The sequence below is a fragment of the Caretta caretta genome, chromosome 1 (genome assembly GCF_965140235.1).
Source record: "Caretta caretta isolate rCarCar2 chromosome 1, rCarCar1.hap1, whole genome shotgun sequence".
Lineage (NCBI taxonomy): Eukaryota > Metazoa > Chordata > Testudines > Cheloniidae > Caretta > Caretta caretta.
The window spans coordinates 205,543,063-205,558,679 of NC_134206.1; the positions used below are offsets into that span (position 1 = coordinate 205,543,063).

General features: G+C 46.9%; 1 protein-coding gene across 4 annotated transcripts in view; it reads right to left on the reverse strand.

The window, feature by feature from the left end:
* Positions 1 to 15,617, reverse strand: part of B4GALT4 (beta-1,4-galactosyltransferase 4) — an 83,548-nt gene that overhangs the window by 11,315 nt on the left and 56,616 nt on the right. For all 4 annotated transcript variants that reach the window (XM_048818283.2, XM_048818256.2, XM_048818263.2 and 1 more), the window contains 2 exons: positions 14,295 to 14,527; positions 4,927 to 5,114 (listed from right to left, as the gene is read on the reverse strand). In XM_048818283.2, coding sequence (XP_048674240.1) covers positions 4,927 to 5,114; positions 14,295 to 14,527 — 421 coding nt within the window. The remainder of the gene's footprint in view (positions 1 to 4,926; positions 5,115 to 14,294; positions 14,528 to 15,617) is intronic.

Consider the following 15,617-nt stretch of genomic DNA (forward strand, 5'->3'; position numbering starts at 1 on the left):
AATCTTGAAGACTGGATATGAAAAACAGATTGTAATGGTACGGAGCTAGAGGCACTGCAGGACAAATTCAGAGGTGATGTGTAAGATACTGTAAAGTGTAAATTACATAGTGATAGATTAGTGTAAGGGAGCTTGACTCTAAGGGAGATTAATTTCAGCTTCTAGCTTCTCTGTCCTGGAAATTACACCAATTAGGTGACACACTTTACTCGCCCCTTTACCCTCTTGCTAGTTGCTTTTTCTGACACACTCCGCTCCTCTGGCCTTCAAGGCCTGGGTTACAACACAGCCTGCCAGGTGATATGCAAGTGGCTATAAATTATATGTTGGTGAGTAAGTCTAAGCAGATGTAATGCATAAGCTGAAGAGACTGGAAGAAGGTGTCCATTGCAGTTTATACAGAAGATAAGCAAAGTAAACTGAGCCTGGAAGACCCAAGATCATTTCTTTAGTGTGCCCAGCATGGAACAGTCTCCTACCAATGACCAAAATAAGGGCTCCCACCCACCTATTTCCCCAGCCTATTTTCTTTCTACAGTCAGATGATTTAGGCTGCCCCTTGTACTCCTGTCACTCTCTGGGACTGCAGTCTGCTTCTCTAGAGACAGCATGCCTTGTCTATCTGTGAGCAATGAAAGACGCTGTTCTGGCTGGATACACTCTCCCTCTGATGTCTCACCTCTTCTTTCTCTTCTTCTCCTCCTTCTTACAACTTCTCTTCCTGCTTTCCCTTCACCTCCTCCCCCAGCATGCCAAAGGAGATCATCAGGCTGCAGCATGCAAGGATTGATGGGGGGGGAAAGGGTTTGAGATCCTATTTTGGATAGAACTTGCTGGGAATTTTAGCTGTGTCTCACCACATACAAACTGTAGTGATGGGTGGTTTAGAAAAGCAGACTGATTTGATCAGCTAGATGGACCAGCAAGTACCTCATCTGTACAGACAAATGCAGGGGTTTGAGTGCAAGCCCATTTGAAAGCATAAGCCCTTGCACCTAAAACTAGTAGCTCTTCTAGCGATCTGAAATGGGACAGTGGGTTAAGCCTGCCAAGGAATGGGGAGGGACCAAAAAACCACTGACTTCAATTCAAGGTTTTGAATTCATTTCAGGCCAGTCACATTAGATCTGTGCAAAGTAAACAGAATTATAATGAGGCCTCATATACACACACCTCACCCATTTCACAATCCAATTTTGCTCTCTATTGGATGTGTCATTGGACTCCCTGCAATAGTGTTGCCAAGTGATTATCCCTATTGCTCACCATAATCCACATTTGCTGGAACAGTAAACAAGGGTTTATAGCCATTAACCTATGGGCCTCAATGTGAATGTGATTTTGTTGTTTGAAGCAAATCAAGTGGCATCATCCCAGCCTTGAGGAAATTCCAGGATGCCCATCTGCGGAACAGTGAATACTTGTTGTGCACAACAGTGGGGATAATAAAGAGCTGTTTCTAATCCGCTGTTCATCAGGTGAAGCTCCACAAACCTGCTTTACTCAAGACACCCTGTTGCACAACAGGTTTTAAGGCTGAAAACAGCTTATTACAACAGGAAAAGCCAATCTCTTTTGAGTTTTGTGAATGGGCTTTTAACAAAGCAATAGGAAAGGAGTGATAGACTCCACCTAATGACCCGGTTGTGCGTGTATTAGTGTTCCAGCAACCTCAGAGGCGTTCTTTCTTAGGGGAAGAGGTGGAAGCCTCTCACCTGGGACTGTTAAAACTAGACTGGGAAAAAAAAACACACTAGAAAATATACAGTAGCAACAACTGTGTTCTGGCCCCAGGAAGCTAGAAGGGTTTTCCATCCTCAACTTCTGGGATTCAATATTGTAAGTCTGAGGAGAAAAGGTTCTTACCGTCCCAAAGAATCAAAGATCAAATTTCAAACTATACAAATACAGAACTACCGAAATGTAGCCACTCTGGGGTGAGTGCAGCAGCCAAGTAGACAGTCACCACATAGCAACAGGAGATGAGAGATTTTCTACAAAGCCACTAGGGCAAATCCCTCCTTTTACAAAAAATGCCCTATAAAAGTGTCTATGTACAACAGATAGGCCCTTGCATTTTAAGGTCCTGTTTCACAGGCACCAAGTCTGTGGATGCTCTGGGGCTTAAGCACTTACGGAAAAAAAAAATAGGATATGTTCAGCACCCATGGACAGTGGTCCCGCCCGCGCTCTGCACTGAAGCCCTGCCTCCACTCTGGCTCTTCCCCTGTGGCCCCGCCCACGTGGTGCCTCTTCATGCCCCTGCCTCACCTCTTCCCCGAAGCCTCCACCGCTTGCTCCTCTCCACCCCCATCACTTGCCCTTAAGGCAGGAGGGACAGAAAGGAGTGAGCAGCCAGCAGAAGGTGCTCAGGGGAGAGGGCACGGGCACAGTTTGGGGGAGTGCAGGGAGGCACTTTCCCCTCAAACAGAGGTGAGGTGTGTGTGTGTGTGTGGGGGGGTGTTACATGGAGTCATGTGCCACTTCTCCCCCCCTCACCCCGATTTCTGTGAGCACTGAGCTGTAGAGCAGGCTTGCTCTGCTTGGCCCGCAGGGCAGGCCTCCCCCTTCTACCCACCCTGCCCGGCATGTTTTGGCTCAGGCAGAGCAGAGCGGGCAGGACAGAGCAGCTGTTCTCCAGTGCTCCGGGCTGCTGCCTCCTGGGTCCTAATGCCTGCCTGTTTACCATACAACGGTATGTGCGGGGGTGGGGGGGGAAGAATAGACAGTGGGCAGGGAAAGAGAAGGAGATGGGGCAGGGGACAGTGGGGAGAGGAAGGGGGAGGGGAGAGGGAAGAGGAGGGGTTACGGGAATGGGCGGGGAGGAAGCAGGAGCCCAGCATGTGGCATCTGCTCGGCAGCACCAACAGCCCCAGCAGGGAGGTGGCTGCAGCAGCACTAGAGCAGTGACATTGCGGCCACAGCTGGCACCGAACTGGCTGCCAGCAGCAGCTGGGGCTCCCCTGTTAAGCCAATTCATTCCCCCCACCACCACCCCCGGTACCACTCCAGGCAGGGGGAGAGAGGCAGTGAGCCAAAGAAACTGGCTTCAGTGTGCACCTGTGTGCATGCATGGGCACACTCCTGCCCCCTCCCCACAAAACAGCAGTCAAACTACACCTATGGGAGGGGAGCATCGGGGGAGCGGCGGACCAGGGGCAGGAAGAGGCGGAGCAAGGGCAGGGCCTCCAGGGAAGAAGCCAACCAAGGGTGGTGCACGCCCTGGGAAAAACAAAAGTCAGCGCCTGGGTCCTGTTTGAAAGATCTGCACCTAGTAAACTGCCGCGTTTAGCCACCTCAGCAGGACAAAAGGCTTAGTCAATATCCCGATGGGGTTTTAAGACCGTGGTCCCAGGCACGAGGGCTCTATCTGTCTAGGTTCTTACATGGCTCTCCTGAACATAGGATCGGAGTCTCTCTCACACGATAATGAAGTTGCTGGGATATAGGGAAGAACTGTCCCAATTTTAAAGATGGGTACAGGAGGCAGAGATTTTAAAAAATGACTTGTCCAAGCTCACATGGGAAGCGTGTGGCAGAGCCAAGAACTAACCCAAGATCACCAGTCCAGTGCCTTAACAACATACCTAGCCCTCTGACGGATTCCCCCCCGCCTCCAAACCAAGGCTCAAACCACTAAGTCATGTGAATGAAAACTAACAGCTCTTTCCCAGGGACAAAAGGCGGCTTAGAAAATTAACTGGAAGAAAATCGCTAGTAAGAGCAAAAATTCATCTGTGATTCATTACTCAAAACAGATACAGTAACTAGGGCATCTGAGGCCATTCAAGTGCCTCAAGGGTCATTCCATTGTTACTCTTCTGGAATCCAACTGACTCTTGAATAACGGGGGTGCTTGCTTCTACTGTGTTCAGTGGGCTGGTATTCTCTTTGCAAGGCACAGTACTTCCGGAAATCTGTTATGAGTCTGGTTGGAATCCTGGAGTTAGACTGACTGAGTGGTAAGGGAGACAAAATGGGAGAGGTAATATCTTTTATTGGACCAACTTCTGTTCGTGAAAGAGACAAGCTTTGGAGCTCCACAGAGTTCTTCTTCAGCTCTGGGAAAGATATGGTAAGCGGCTGTTTATCTCATGTAAGGATCTGCACATTAAAGTCTTCTCCTTGCCCCTTCCCTCCCCTCCCCTCCCCCACATCTCTTTATAAAGGGTATAAAAGAGTTCTACTTTTACACACTGCAGATCAGCTTTTGAGTAGCACAACTTTTATCACTAATATTTGTATTGGCATGGCATAAAAAAAGGAAGGACATCTTTTTCAAAGAAAAGGCTACAACATTCCTACTCAAACTCCTCTAAGTATTCAGGCCAGATTTGAGGGCCTTGTTTATTTGAGGCGGGTGGGACTTGATTTCCTATTTCACACTCTAGATATATTATTTGTGTTTCAGTAACACCTAGAGGGCCCAACTGTCATCAGGACCCCCCTGTGCTATGAGCTGTAAAAACAGCTAATGAGAGAGGCAGGATCATTCTCCCTAAAGTTGCTCTAATACAGTTTCCTCTTCTACAGATGTAGGCCTGATATGAAGATCTTACAGAAGAGGAAACTTTATTAGAGTAACTTTTGGGAGGATGATCCTGCTAAAATCACAGGACCAGGAGACCTGAAATGAATTCCTGGTTCTGCCACAGTGTCTATGCATAACCTGTGGTACATCACTTAGCCCCCTCAGAACCTCCATTACCCCATGTGAGAAACAGGGCTAACCACAGTGACCTACCTCACTGGTGATTTGAGAGACTAGATTCATTTATGTTTGTAAAGATCCTTGGATGGAAGGCACTATAGAAGGGCACCTATCATATGAGATGGCACCAATCTAAGGGTCCTTTAGAAAGGGGAATGTTACCAACAATCTGGCAATTACTAGTCAAAATGTTCTCCAAGCTCTTTCATTCCTACCTGTACCCAGTGTTGTTCCTGCCAACTACAAGGTGCTTTGGTTGTTTGTCACACATGTACATGTTAAAGTCATTCTCTGGCACCAGGTCCACATCATGGAAAATGAAACAGTCCCAGTTTTCCTCCTTCAGGGCCTCCAAGTATCCTACATTCAGCAATTTAGCTCGGTTAAACTTGGTATTGCCAGCCTGTGAATAAGGAAAGGAAAATAAGGCATACATCAAACCCATTAAAGGTTATTTGCAACCTGCCTGGATTCCATCCTAATCGCATAGGTTACAGTATCCTTCATGGCTCTCAGCCTTTATACTGTACCAAGTTCTCACACCAAACAAAGAGCTATTCCTTGACATTATATTTGGGCATCAAAGCAGCCAATATTGTGAGGTGTTTCTTCATCCCCTACCTGTCATGAATGGCCATAGACAGAGTCAGACAAGGCACAATGTTATCTAGCTGCCAGAAGTAACCTAAGTTGTGTGATACTATTCTACTCCCATCACTTCTTGCCTTAGAATTTCCATCAGACAAAGTAATGAAAGAGCAACGACCATGTGGCTTAGAAAGCGTGGAGTGTAAATGCAGTTATTATTAGCATGAGTTACATAAACATAAAAAATAACTGTATTCTAAAATTTAGCACTTTTCCTCCATTGATTTGCGAGCACTTTACAACAAGGGAAAGTATTGCTATTTCCATATAGAGAAACTAAAGCACAGAGAAGTTAGTGACTTGCTTAAGGTCACACATTATGTGCAGAGCTAGGGAAAAAATGTGGTACTCCTACCACACAGTCTGGTACCCTACTCGCAATCTACACACACTGTCTTTTATATACACAGAGCTGTACCGGGACTCCTGGCTTCGGATTTTATTTTATTCTATTCTATTTTTTACTGGATTGTACATGTTTACTTTTTGCTATAGTTTGGTGCCTCTTCCCTTTTCAGAAGGATCTGTTCTATAGGTTTATTTTAATTGTAGCTGAAGAATTTTGAGCTGTAGTTAGTCGTTTCTTAAGCCTATGATGGTGACAAAATTCAGTTAGAGCAATGACGCAGCCATCTCATGAGCATGCATGCATTTGAATGCACGCACGCACGCACCCACACGCTAGCCTGCAGAACACATCCTGTGGCTATGTGTGAACAACGGCCTGCAGTGCAAACAGAAAGAGAATAACAGTTCACATTCCCTTTAAAAAGGAACTTGACTATTTTCCATCTTTATCAATGTGTAGGAGCAGGATTTTATAATTGTACTATAAGAGAAGAGGTACTAATGTAGGTCTTGATTTCATTTTACCAGCCACCCCCCCATTTGAATAGCAGAAAGGAATGACCCTCTGGGACATTGGTAGAAATGCATCTGACAGACTGCCAGTATCTGTACCGATGTTAAGGCAGGGACAGACCAGAACAATCCTTATGACTGATTATGGTCACCCTTTTGTTTTAGGATAAGTTATAATGTCTACTATGGTTTCCTATATGTAAATTAGGCACTCTAGATAAATATACATTTCTTTGTTTTAAGGTTAAGTAAGTAAGAGACAGGATCTTGTACTGTGTCTATGTTAAGAAGATTCAAAATAAACAGACACTGTTCGTATTCTCAAAGGTCTCTGTAAAAAGACTGTTTGTGTATGAGGAATGTATGCATCAGGAAAAGATAAGGTGTGAAGGCCATTGTTATAGCCAGATGGTCAAGGAAGAAGGAGTAAAGAGTCTTAATGACACCACAAAATCATCAACACACATCCATAATGAAGGAAGAGCAAATTGACGACCCTGAGGTGAAGGCTGGCACCCCTAAAGGCAGGACAATTGATTACATCGGAATCAGGACAGGATGACCCTCTCGGAGGTCTATTGGAAAGTTTACATCAAAACATACACCAATTAAGAAGTAACCGGTCACAAACTGACACAGCAAAATCCATAGACTTCAACAGAGAAAAAAGACTATAAGAACAGGGTGCTTGGCCATGGGACTTTGGGTTCATCTTGTCACACTCCAGGAGCATCGGATCGCGACAGACAGAGCCCTGCTCCCCTCTGCGACCAATCTGGCTGGCTCTGGATCCAGACTCTGGTCTCGTAACTCTAAACATCGACTGGCAGGACTGTGTGTGTGAATGAAAAGCATATGCTAACTGTTGTATTCTCAATAAATGCGGCATGCTGCTTTCTCCCCTATAAAGATCCCGTGTGCTTCTTATAAGTATAACAAATGTTTATTTTTATAAAACCATCACTAAAAAATTAGGATCAATATTGTTTTATCAGTTGCCATTGGACTTAACCCTAGACTAATATATATTTCCTGCAGACACAGCAGCACACACACACACATAGGATTCAGTTGTGACAGACAATGAGCTGCAATGTATTAATCTAGGACTACTGATGTGCAATAATTATATGAATATTTAAGTGACCTGATCAGGGAGGTACATTTATTGTGTAACTATGGTGAGTTAATAGAATTTCCTATAAGACTGTACTGATCTAACTTAATGCAGATCTGAAGGGAGGACAAACAGGAAAGCAATGCAATAAACCTAGATAAGCAGCCTCAAGTGCATACTTGGAAGACAATGGGGCAAGCTGTTAGCTTCTAGGATCCTGTCTCCAGGTTGAAGTGTCAGAGTTGTTTTGCCAAAGCTGGGAGCCTGGAGATCAAAACACTCAGGGCTTGGCTCTACTTGCGAGTTACAGTGCAATAAAGGAGCCCCGGGCGCACTAGCAAGGCACGTAGAGCGCTCTGTCTGTGGCTACAGCGCTGCTGGTACTCCACCTCAGCGAGTGGAATAACGTTTGCTGCACCCTTACTGGAGCGCCGTGGCGCCAGAGTGGATGCACTGGTCCTATAGAGCACTCTGATCAGCCTCCAGAAGTGTCCCACAATGCCTCTGCTAGCCACTCTGCTCATCACTTTGAACTCTACTGCCCTGCCCTCAGGTGACCAACCATCAAACCCGCCATTTAAATTCTCTGGGAATTTTTAAAATCACCTTCCTGTTTGCTTAGCCAGGTGTGGAGTGCTCTCAAGGAATCTTTCCAGGTGACCATGCCTCCACGCGCCAGGCAAGCCCCAGTATGGAGCAATGGCGAGGTGTTTGGGGGGAGGAAGGGGTCCAGTCCCACCTGTGCTCCAGCCGTAGGAATTACAATACCTTCAGGCAGATATCAAGGGATATGATGGAAATGGGCCATGACCGGGACGCACTGCAGGGCAGGATTAAATTGAAGAAGCTGCAGAATGCCTACCGCAAAGCGCAGGAGGCAAACAGCCGCTCCAATGCTGCCCCTGAAACCTGCCATTTTTACAAAGAGCTGGACGCGATACTTGGGGGCAACCCCACCTCCACTCCGAGTACCGCCATGGACACTTCAGAGCTCAGTTCAACAAGGCAGGAGGAGAAGGAGGAGAAAAGCAGGAGTGCGGGTGCTGAGGAGGAGGAAGACATCCCGGAATCCCTAGATGCATGCAGCCAGGAGCTGCTCTCAAGCCAGGAGGAAGGTCGCCAGTGGCGGCAGCCGGTGCTTGGGGAAGGACAAATACCAGAGGAGGTTCCCGGTAAGCGGCTTTTATTTTGGGAAGGAGGTTATTCGGTGCGGGCTCTTGGGATGAGGAGGGTCAGGGCTGCAGGCATGCCGAGATGCGGAATAGGGCATTGATGTGCTCTGTCACATCGCGGTAATTGGCCTCGGTGATCTCGTCAAAGGTCTCCTCCAGAACTTGGGCAATGCGCTTGCGCAGGTTTCTCAGGAGAACCACTGTGGTCCTTGTCCCAGTCAGGCTAACATGTCCACGCCACTGTGCCGTGAGGGGCGGGGGGACCATTGCTGCAAACAGGCAAGCTGCATATGGGCCAGGGCGGAAGCCGCATTGCAGTAGAAGACCCTCCCTTGCTTCCCAGGTCACCCTCAGCAGTGAGATATCTTCCAGGACGACTCCTGTGGAAAATGTGGGGACAGTGTTCAGTATAGGGGCCCCCGATGCTGTTGGCTCTCCCCAGGGCACAGAAACCCAGAGGACAGTACAGCCGTGAAACGATCAATCACGCTTGACCCTGTGCTTACTCACCATTTTGGGGCTCCTGTGGGTTATGTGCGCTCGCTTTGGGATGGACAAATTATGCTATTGTGTAGATTGTGCTTGCCCTTAAGTGGGGGAATGATTGCTCTGGTGTGAACAATGCTGCCTCTGTTAAGTGTTGCATTTTGCCTTTACAGATGCAACCTTGAGATCTCAGCCGTCTGTGTTATCATCAGCCGAAAGACTCCAAAGAATCAGAAAGAGGCCACGCAGAAGCAAGGAAGATGTTGCATGAAGTAATGCAGCATTCAAATAATGAAAATCGAAAAGTGCAAGAGTGACGGACAGTGAAAGGAGGATCTGCCAGCAGAATGAGGAGCGCTGGCACAAAAGCGCGGTGCTCCGGCAGCAAAGCACGGATCGGCTGATAAGCATCATGGAGCGCCAAGCGGACTCCACCCAGGCGCTCGTAGCCATGCAGGCGGAGCACTACCAAGCCCGCCCTCCCGCCGCAGCCCTTGTCCCAAAACTCTTTCCCTTGTGCTCCCATGTCACCTCCAACCCACTTTCCCCAGCATCCGGGTTCTTACCGCCAGTAGCTGCCTCCAATACCTGTAGCTTCACCACCCAGCCCTGAAAACTACGACTCTTACCCTCTGCACTCAACCCCCATCCTGAATTTAGCCATCCTGAAGTGCAGCACTCATTGCACAGCACTCCAGACAGGAAGGCTGAGTATGATAACAGGACATACCCAAATCTGTGATTGTACCGTTCCCCACCCCACCCTCTTGCTCTTTCTGTTTCCCAAGCAGTTGTGTTTCTTTTCAATAAATGAATTTTCTTTTCAATAAATGGATTTTTTGGCTTTGAAAACATTCTTTATTATTGCATAAAGTAAAAGATACCTTAGCCCAGGAAAGAAACAGGCACTGCAAGTCAGCTTAGCAAACACAGATTCCTACTAACATTGGAACCACTGCAATTCATTCCCATGCAGGGCACCAGACATTATTGGTGGCTTTCAGTCTCAAATTGCTCCCTCAAGGCATCCCTAATCCTTGCAGCCCCACGCCGGGCCCCTCTAATAGCCCTGCTCTCTGACTGTGCAAATTCAGCCTCCAGGTGTTGAAACTCTGAGTTCCATGCCTGAGTGAATCTTTCACCCATCCCTTCACAAACGTTATGGAGGGTACAGTATGCGGATATAAGGACGGGGATGCTGTCATCGGCCAGGTCCAGCTTCCCATCAGAGAGCACCAGCGGCCCTTTAAACGGCCAAATGCACACTCCTAAGTCTTTCTGCACCAGCTCAGCCTGTTGTTGAACCGCTCCTTGCTGCTGTCAAGGCTCCCTGTGTAGAGTTTCATGAGCCACGGCATTAAAGGGTAAGCGGGGTCTCCAAGAATTACAATGGGCATTTCGACTTCCCCTATGGTGATCTTCTGCTCTGGAAAAAAGTCCCCCCCTGCAGCTTCCTGAACAGGGCAGTGTTCAAAAGATGTGTGCATTATGCACCTTTCCGGGCCAGCCTGTGTTAATGTCAATGAAACACCCACGGTGATCCACAAGCGCCTGGAGAACCATTGAGAAATACCCCTTCCGATTAATGTACTTGGAGGCTAGGTGGGCTGATGCCAGAATTGGAACATGCGTGCCATCTATCGCCCCTCCACAGTTAGGGAAACCCATTTGTGCAAACCATCCACAATGTCCTGCACATTACCCAGAGTCATGGTTCTTCCGAGCAGGATGCGATTAATGGCCCTGCCAACTTGCATCAACACGAGTCCAACGGTCGACTTCCCCACTCCAAACTGGTTAGCAACTGATCGATAGCTGTCTGGAGTTGCCGGCTTCCAGATGGCAATAGCCACCTGCTTCTCCACCATCGGGGCGGCTCTCAATATCGTGTCCTTGTTCCACAGGGTGGGGGCGAGCTCATCACACAGTCCCATGAAAGTGTCTTTTCTCCTCCGAAAGTTCTGCAGCCACTGCTCGTCATCCCAGACTTGCATGACTATGTGATCCCACCACTCAGTGCCTGTTTCCCGAGCCCAAAAGCGGCATTCTGTGGTAGTGAGCATGTCCGTGAATGCCACAAGCAAACTCATGTCATATGCGTTACTCGAGTCGATATCATCGTCGAGCCCTCACTGTCACTTTGGATCATAAGGAATAACTCAACTGCCAAACGTGACGTGCTGGCGAGACTCATCAGCATACTCCTCAGTAGTTCGGGCTCCATTCCCACAGACCGAAAGGGAAGACAGAGCACGCAGTACAAAAAACGTTGAAAGATGGAGCCAAATGTGGACGGAAGCAAAGGGAATGCTGGGATGCGAACCAATGCATTACGGGTCATTGGGACAGGACCCAGAATGCCCCACACTCCCCGCCTCATTCCCACAAGCCACAGCGCCAGAATGGGAAGAGGTGCTCTGTGGGATAGCTGCACATAATGCACCGCTCCCAACGCCGCTGCAAGTGCCACAAATGTGGCCACGCCAGTGCGCTTGCAGCTGTCAGTGTGGACAGACTACAGCGCTTTCCCTACTCAGCTGTATGAAAGCGGGTTTAACTCACAGCATTCTACATCTGCAAGTGTAGCCATGCCCTAAGAGTTTAAAAGCCCTTCTCAGAGGAATAAGAGGGGGTCCTTTCAGGATCCATCCAGGGAGACAGAGAAGTGCTCTGTGAAGGAGTCTGAAAAAGTTGTTCCTTCTCACATCCAGGGGATGGTAAGCCTGGGGGAAGAGCAGGCATGCATACAGGTTGAGTATGAATATGGAGCCTTTCATTTACATATTAGGTCAAATGCAGCCTAGGCTGGTAGTTACAAAGAGTCTAACATCTGAAGGCTGTTTGGTGTCACTGATCAGGTCATCCTAGTCCAGTTCCTACATGCAGCAAGCCACATCACAATTACCATTGGCTCTAACTGGCCCTCTTGTTGCCAGTTTCAGCCTAAACCCAAGGACTGAATAATCCATGGAGATTAAACTCCCCTCTCTCCCCCTATAGGCAAGTTTAAGGCACACTGGGAGACGAATACATTGCGGCAAACAGTGCAGCACCTACTTTGTGAACAAAGGAAAGATTTGTTCTTTAGGGCTTTCACCAGCACCCTTAAAAAAAAAACATGATATTTTAAAAATAATGTAAAGGTGACCTGCAGAGGGAAAAGAATTGGCTTGGTGCCCTTTTCATGATCAATGGAGAAGACTTAAAAGGCCCTTTGGGGGAAGGGATAACTCAGTGGTTTGAGCATTGGCCTGCTAAACCCAGGGTTGTGAGTTCAATCTTTGAGGGTGCCATTTGGGATCTGGGGCAAAAATTGGGGATTGGTCCTGCTTTGAGCAGGGGGTTGGACTAGATGACCTCCTGCAACCCTGATAGTCTATGATTCTTTCCCCCATCACCCAAGAGGCAGTCTCTGCATGTTTAGTATTAAAAAGTCAGGTGTGGTCCACCCTGCTTTTTCTGGAACACAGTGTAGACAACTAATAAGGTTATGACCTCACCGTTAACAAGAGCAAGTGACAGCTGATCTTCAAAATCCCTTCTCTGTGTTTACACATTCTGGTTTTGAGTGTGCCTATCCATCACTACCCCCTAACAATAAAGGATATGGGAGAGTCCCAGTCCACATCTCTGGGTCTTCAAAAGAAAGACCCTCCAGCAAAACAGGGAAAACAAGACTTGGCACTGGTGATAGATTAGACAGACGGAGCTTTGGGGCCTTCTTTAATACATCCTAAAGTAGTAAAGGAAGGACATCCCCCTCTTCAGCCAACCTGTAAAACTCCGATTCAGAGCAATGAAAAAAACAAAAAAAACAGGATATTCCAAGTAAAAGCAGATCCTGCCAATCACTGCTGCTCCTGTTCCTAGATGTTCCTAGGCTAGAAATAGGCCTTCATTCAGAATTTCCTACCTCTTGTTGGTTTATGACACAATTGTGAGGTTATTTAAACAGGACAGGGTGGGGAGTTTTGCATTAAATTTGTTTCCTGCTATCTGAAGAGTGAATCAAAGTAGAGCAGACATGTGAATGGAAGTTTAAAAACAGAAAGCCCTCCCAGAAAAAATGAGACTGGGTTACGAGAAAAGCATTTGCTGGCTTCCACTCCCAGAGCAGACTGATGCTTCAAGCTCACCTGACCACAGTACCAGTGTTGGGTATGAAAGAAACCCAAGCAAGAGTTAAAATGGTCTACAAAATTAGCAATTAATTTAGCGCAAAGCCACTGAATGTGAACAGAATCTCGAAGGTATCAAACATACTGTCAGGACTTCACATTCCATTCATCTTTGCTACTCAAAGGGTATCTGTATGCCAAAGAGCTCTTATTTAGTGTTTTATTCCAGACAACAAGAATTCGTACACAAGTACTATGATGTGAATAATGATTGTCACTATCAATAAACTATCTGAAGGGGTGGAAGAGACCCATGTACCAAGATCCTTGATCTGAACACCCCCAAAATTTTGGGGCTGAGAACGTTTCATCCTGGTTGTGTAAGTTTAACATGCTGGGTAAGTTAATTTTCTCAGTAACAAATATTAGGATGGTCACCTCAAGGCCTAGGTCGGAAATGCTAACTAAGCTACAGGTTTCAGCGTAGCAGTCGTGTTAGTCTGTATTCGCAAAAAGAAAAGGAGGACTTGTGGCACCTTAGAGACTAACCAATTTATTTGAGCATAAGCTTTCATGAGCTACAGCTCAAATAAATTGGTTAGTCTCTAAGGTGCCACAAGTACTCCTTTTCTTTTAACTAAGCTACAATACATTTCATAGTTTCTTCAGGCTGGCAAGGGCTTTCTATGTATGATTTTGAAGGCTCTAGCTACATCAAGGACATTTTCTAAAAAGATTCCCATCTTTACCAACAATAGTCCAGATTCCCCAGTACTAGCACCAGTGTGAGCCCCAATGCAGAAGGGCTGCCAAATCCATGTTAGCACTATAATAATTAGACTTGTTCTGAGCAGGCTGGATGGCATCCTGTGTAAAGCACAAGAGGCAGCTACCAGCCAGTTTGCCTTGAAGCTCGCAGCACTGTTAACACAGACAGAACTGAATTGGTGTTAGGGAAGGTGGGACATTTTTAAAGAGCTTCTCTAATTCAGACAGGATCGCTGAACAAAAGGAATGCCATTGTCCTCTAGCCAATAAAGGAGACAGCCAGCCCTGAGGCACCATCACAAAGCCAGGAGAAATATCCGCAGGGCAGAAGAGTTTGGGATGCACAGGAGTTAATTAATCTCCTATCCCCCCCCCCCAGGCAAGCAGTTCTCTTGCCTTCATGATTACCTCACCTGGTGGATGACATAGATACCATAGTCCAGTTGCTGTCTCTGTAGGAATGGGTGGAGGTGCTCCAGCAGGTACAACAGGTGCTTCTCTCGATTGCGGTGTGGGATCAGGATGGCCACTCGTTGCAGTGCTGAGCACTCTGCAGGGCGATGCCGGCCTTTTGCCACCTGAGGATTCTCCTTCCGTACCTCTTCGAATGTGAGAGATGCTTTGAACTTGAGCTTGCTGGGGCCCTCTGCAGGAGAAGTACAGGAAGCATTCTTAATTCATTTCTGGTTTCAAACTAGCTAAGTGCCTTCATGGGAGTGACTCTGCACTCCAGCATTTATAGATTCCGAGACCAGAAGGGGCCACTCTGATGATCTTGTCTGACCTCCTTTACAACACAGTCCATACAACAGCATGAGAAGCTTGGGTTCAATCTCAAATTCTAATTTATCTTCCTTCCCAGATCAAATAGAATGGAGAGTGCTGTAAAGGCATTACATGGGTTCTGGAGGAAGTGGATACTTGGAGTTGCTTAGCATTTATTCACTTGAAGAAGCAATGTCAATGATGTATAAAAGGAGTCCCACTCAATCAGAAGGATAGTCATTGTTTCAATATGGGCTTCAAGGGGAGAGAGAGTGGAGAGAGATGTGAGAGTAGAAGTGCAGGAAATCATCATGGCTTTAACCATGGATATTGAAGGATGTAAACATTTTAGGGTCAGAAAATGCCTCTTACTAATCCAACATTCCCATGCCCAAATTAGACCTTTTCAGTGGCTGCTGTGCTGATCTTTCATCATAGCCTCTGCTGATATAGAGAAAGCTCACTTGGGGGAGAAGAAATCACACAACTGTGACTAGAGATGGTTGCAAAGTTTTGACTGAAAAAAATTCCCAGAAAAAATGAATTTTTTTAAACTATTTTTTTGGCAGGAAAAAATGTCAGCATCGCCCAACCAGCTTGCATGAGCATGGGCATACAAGGAGGACGACATGGTCCAGAAGCTTTGTGCTGCTAACGCAGAAATCACCCCCTGGCAGTAAAGCTGAAAAAGGTAGCATGGGCCAATATGGCAAACCTCAAGGTTCCATGGGCTGCTCAAAGTTCCATGGAGCTACGGTACTAATAAAAATGGCCAGTCTAAGGAAGCCTCTGAAGATGTCCATTTGACCCCTAGCCAGGAGGATAGCATTAGTCCCCAAAACAGTCACAAAGTCTTTGTCAAAGGAAGATACACTTATGAAACTGCATTTCATTTCCCATTAGGATTTTCACATCTGCTGTGGAGATGGAAAGCGGAAGTGTATGGGTTGTGAGGAGGATGGAAATCTCTT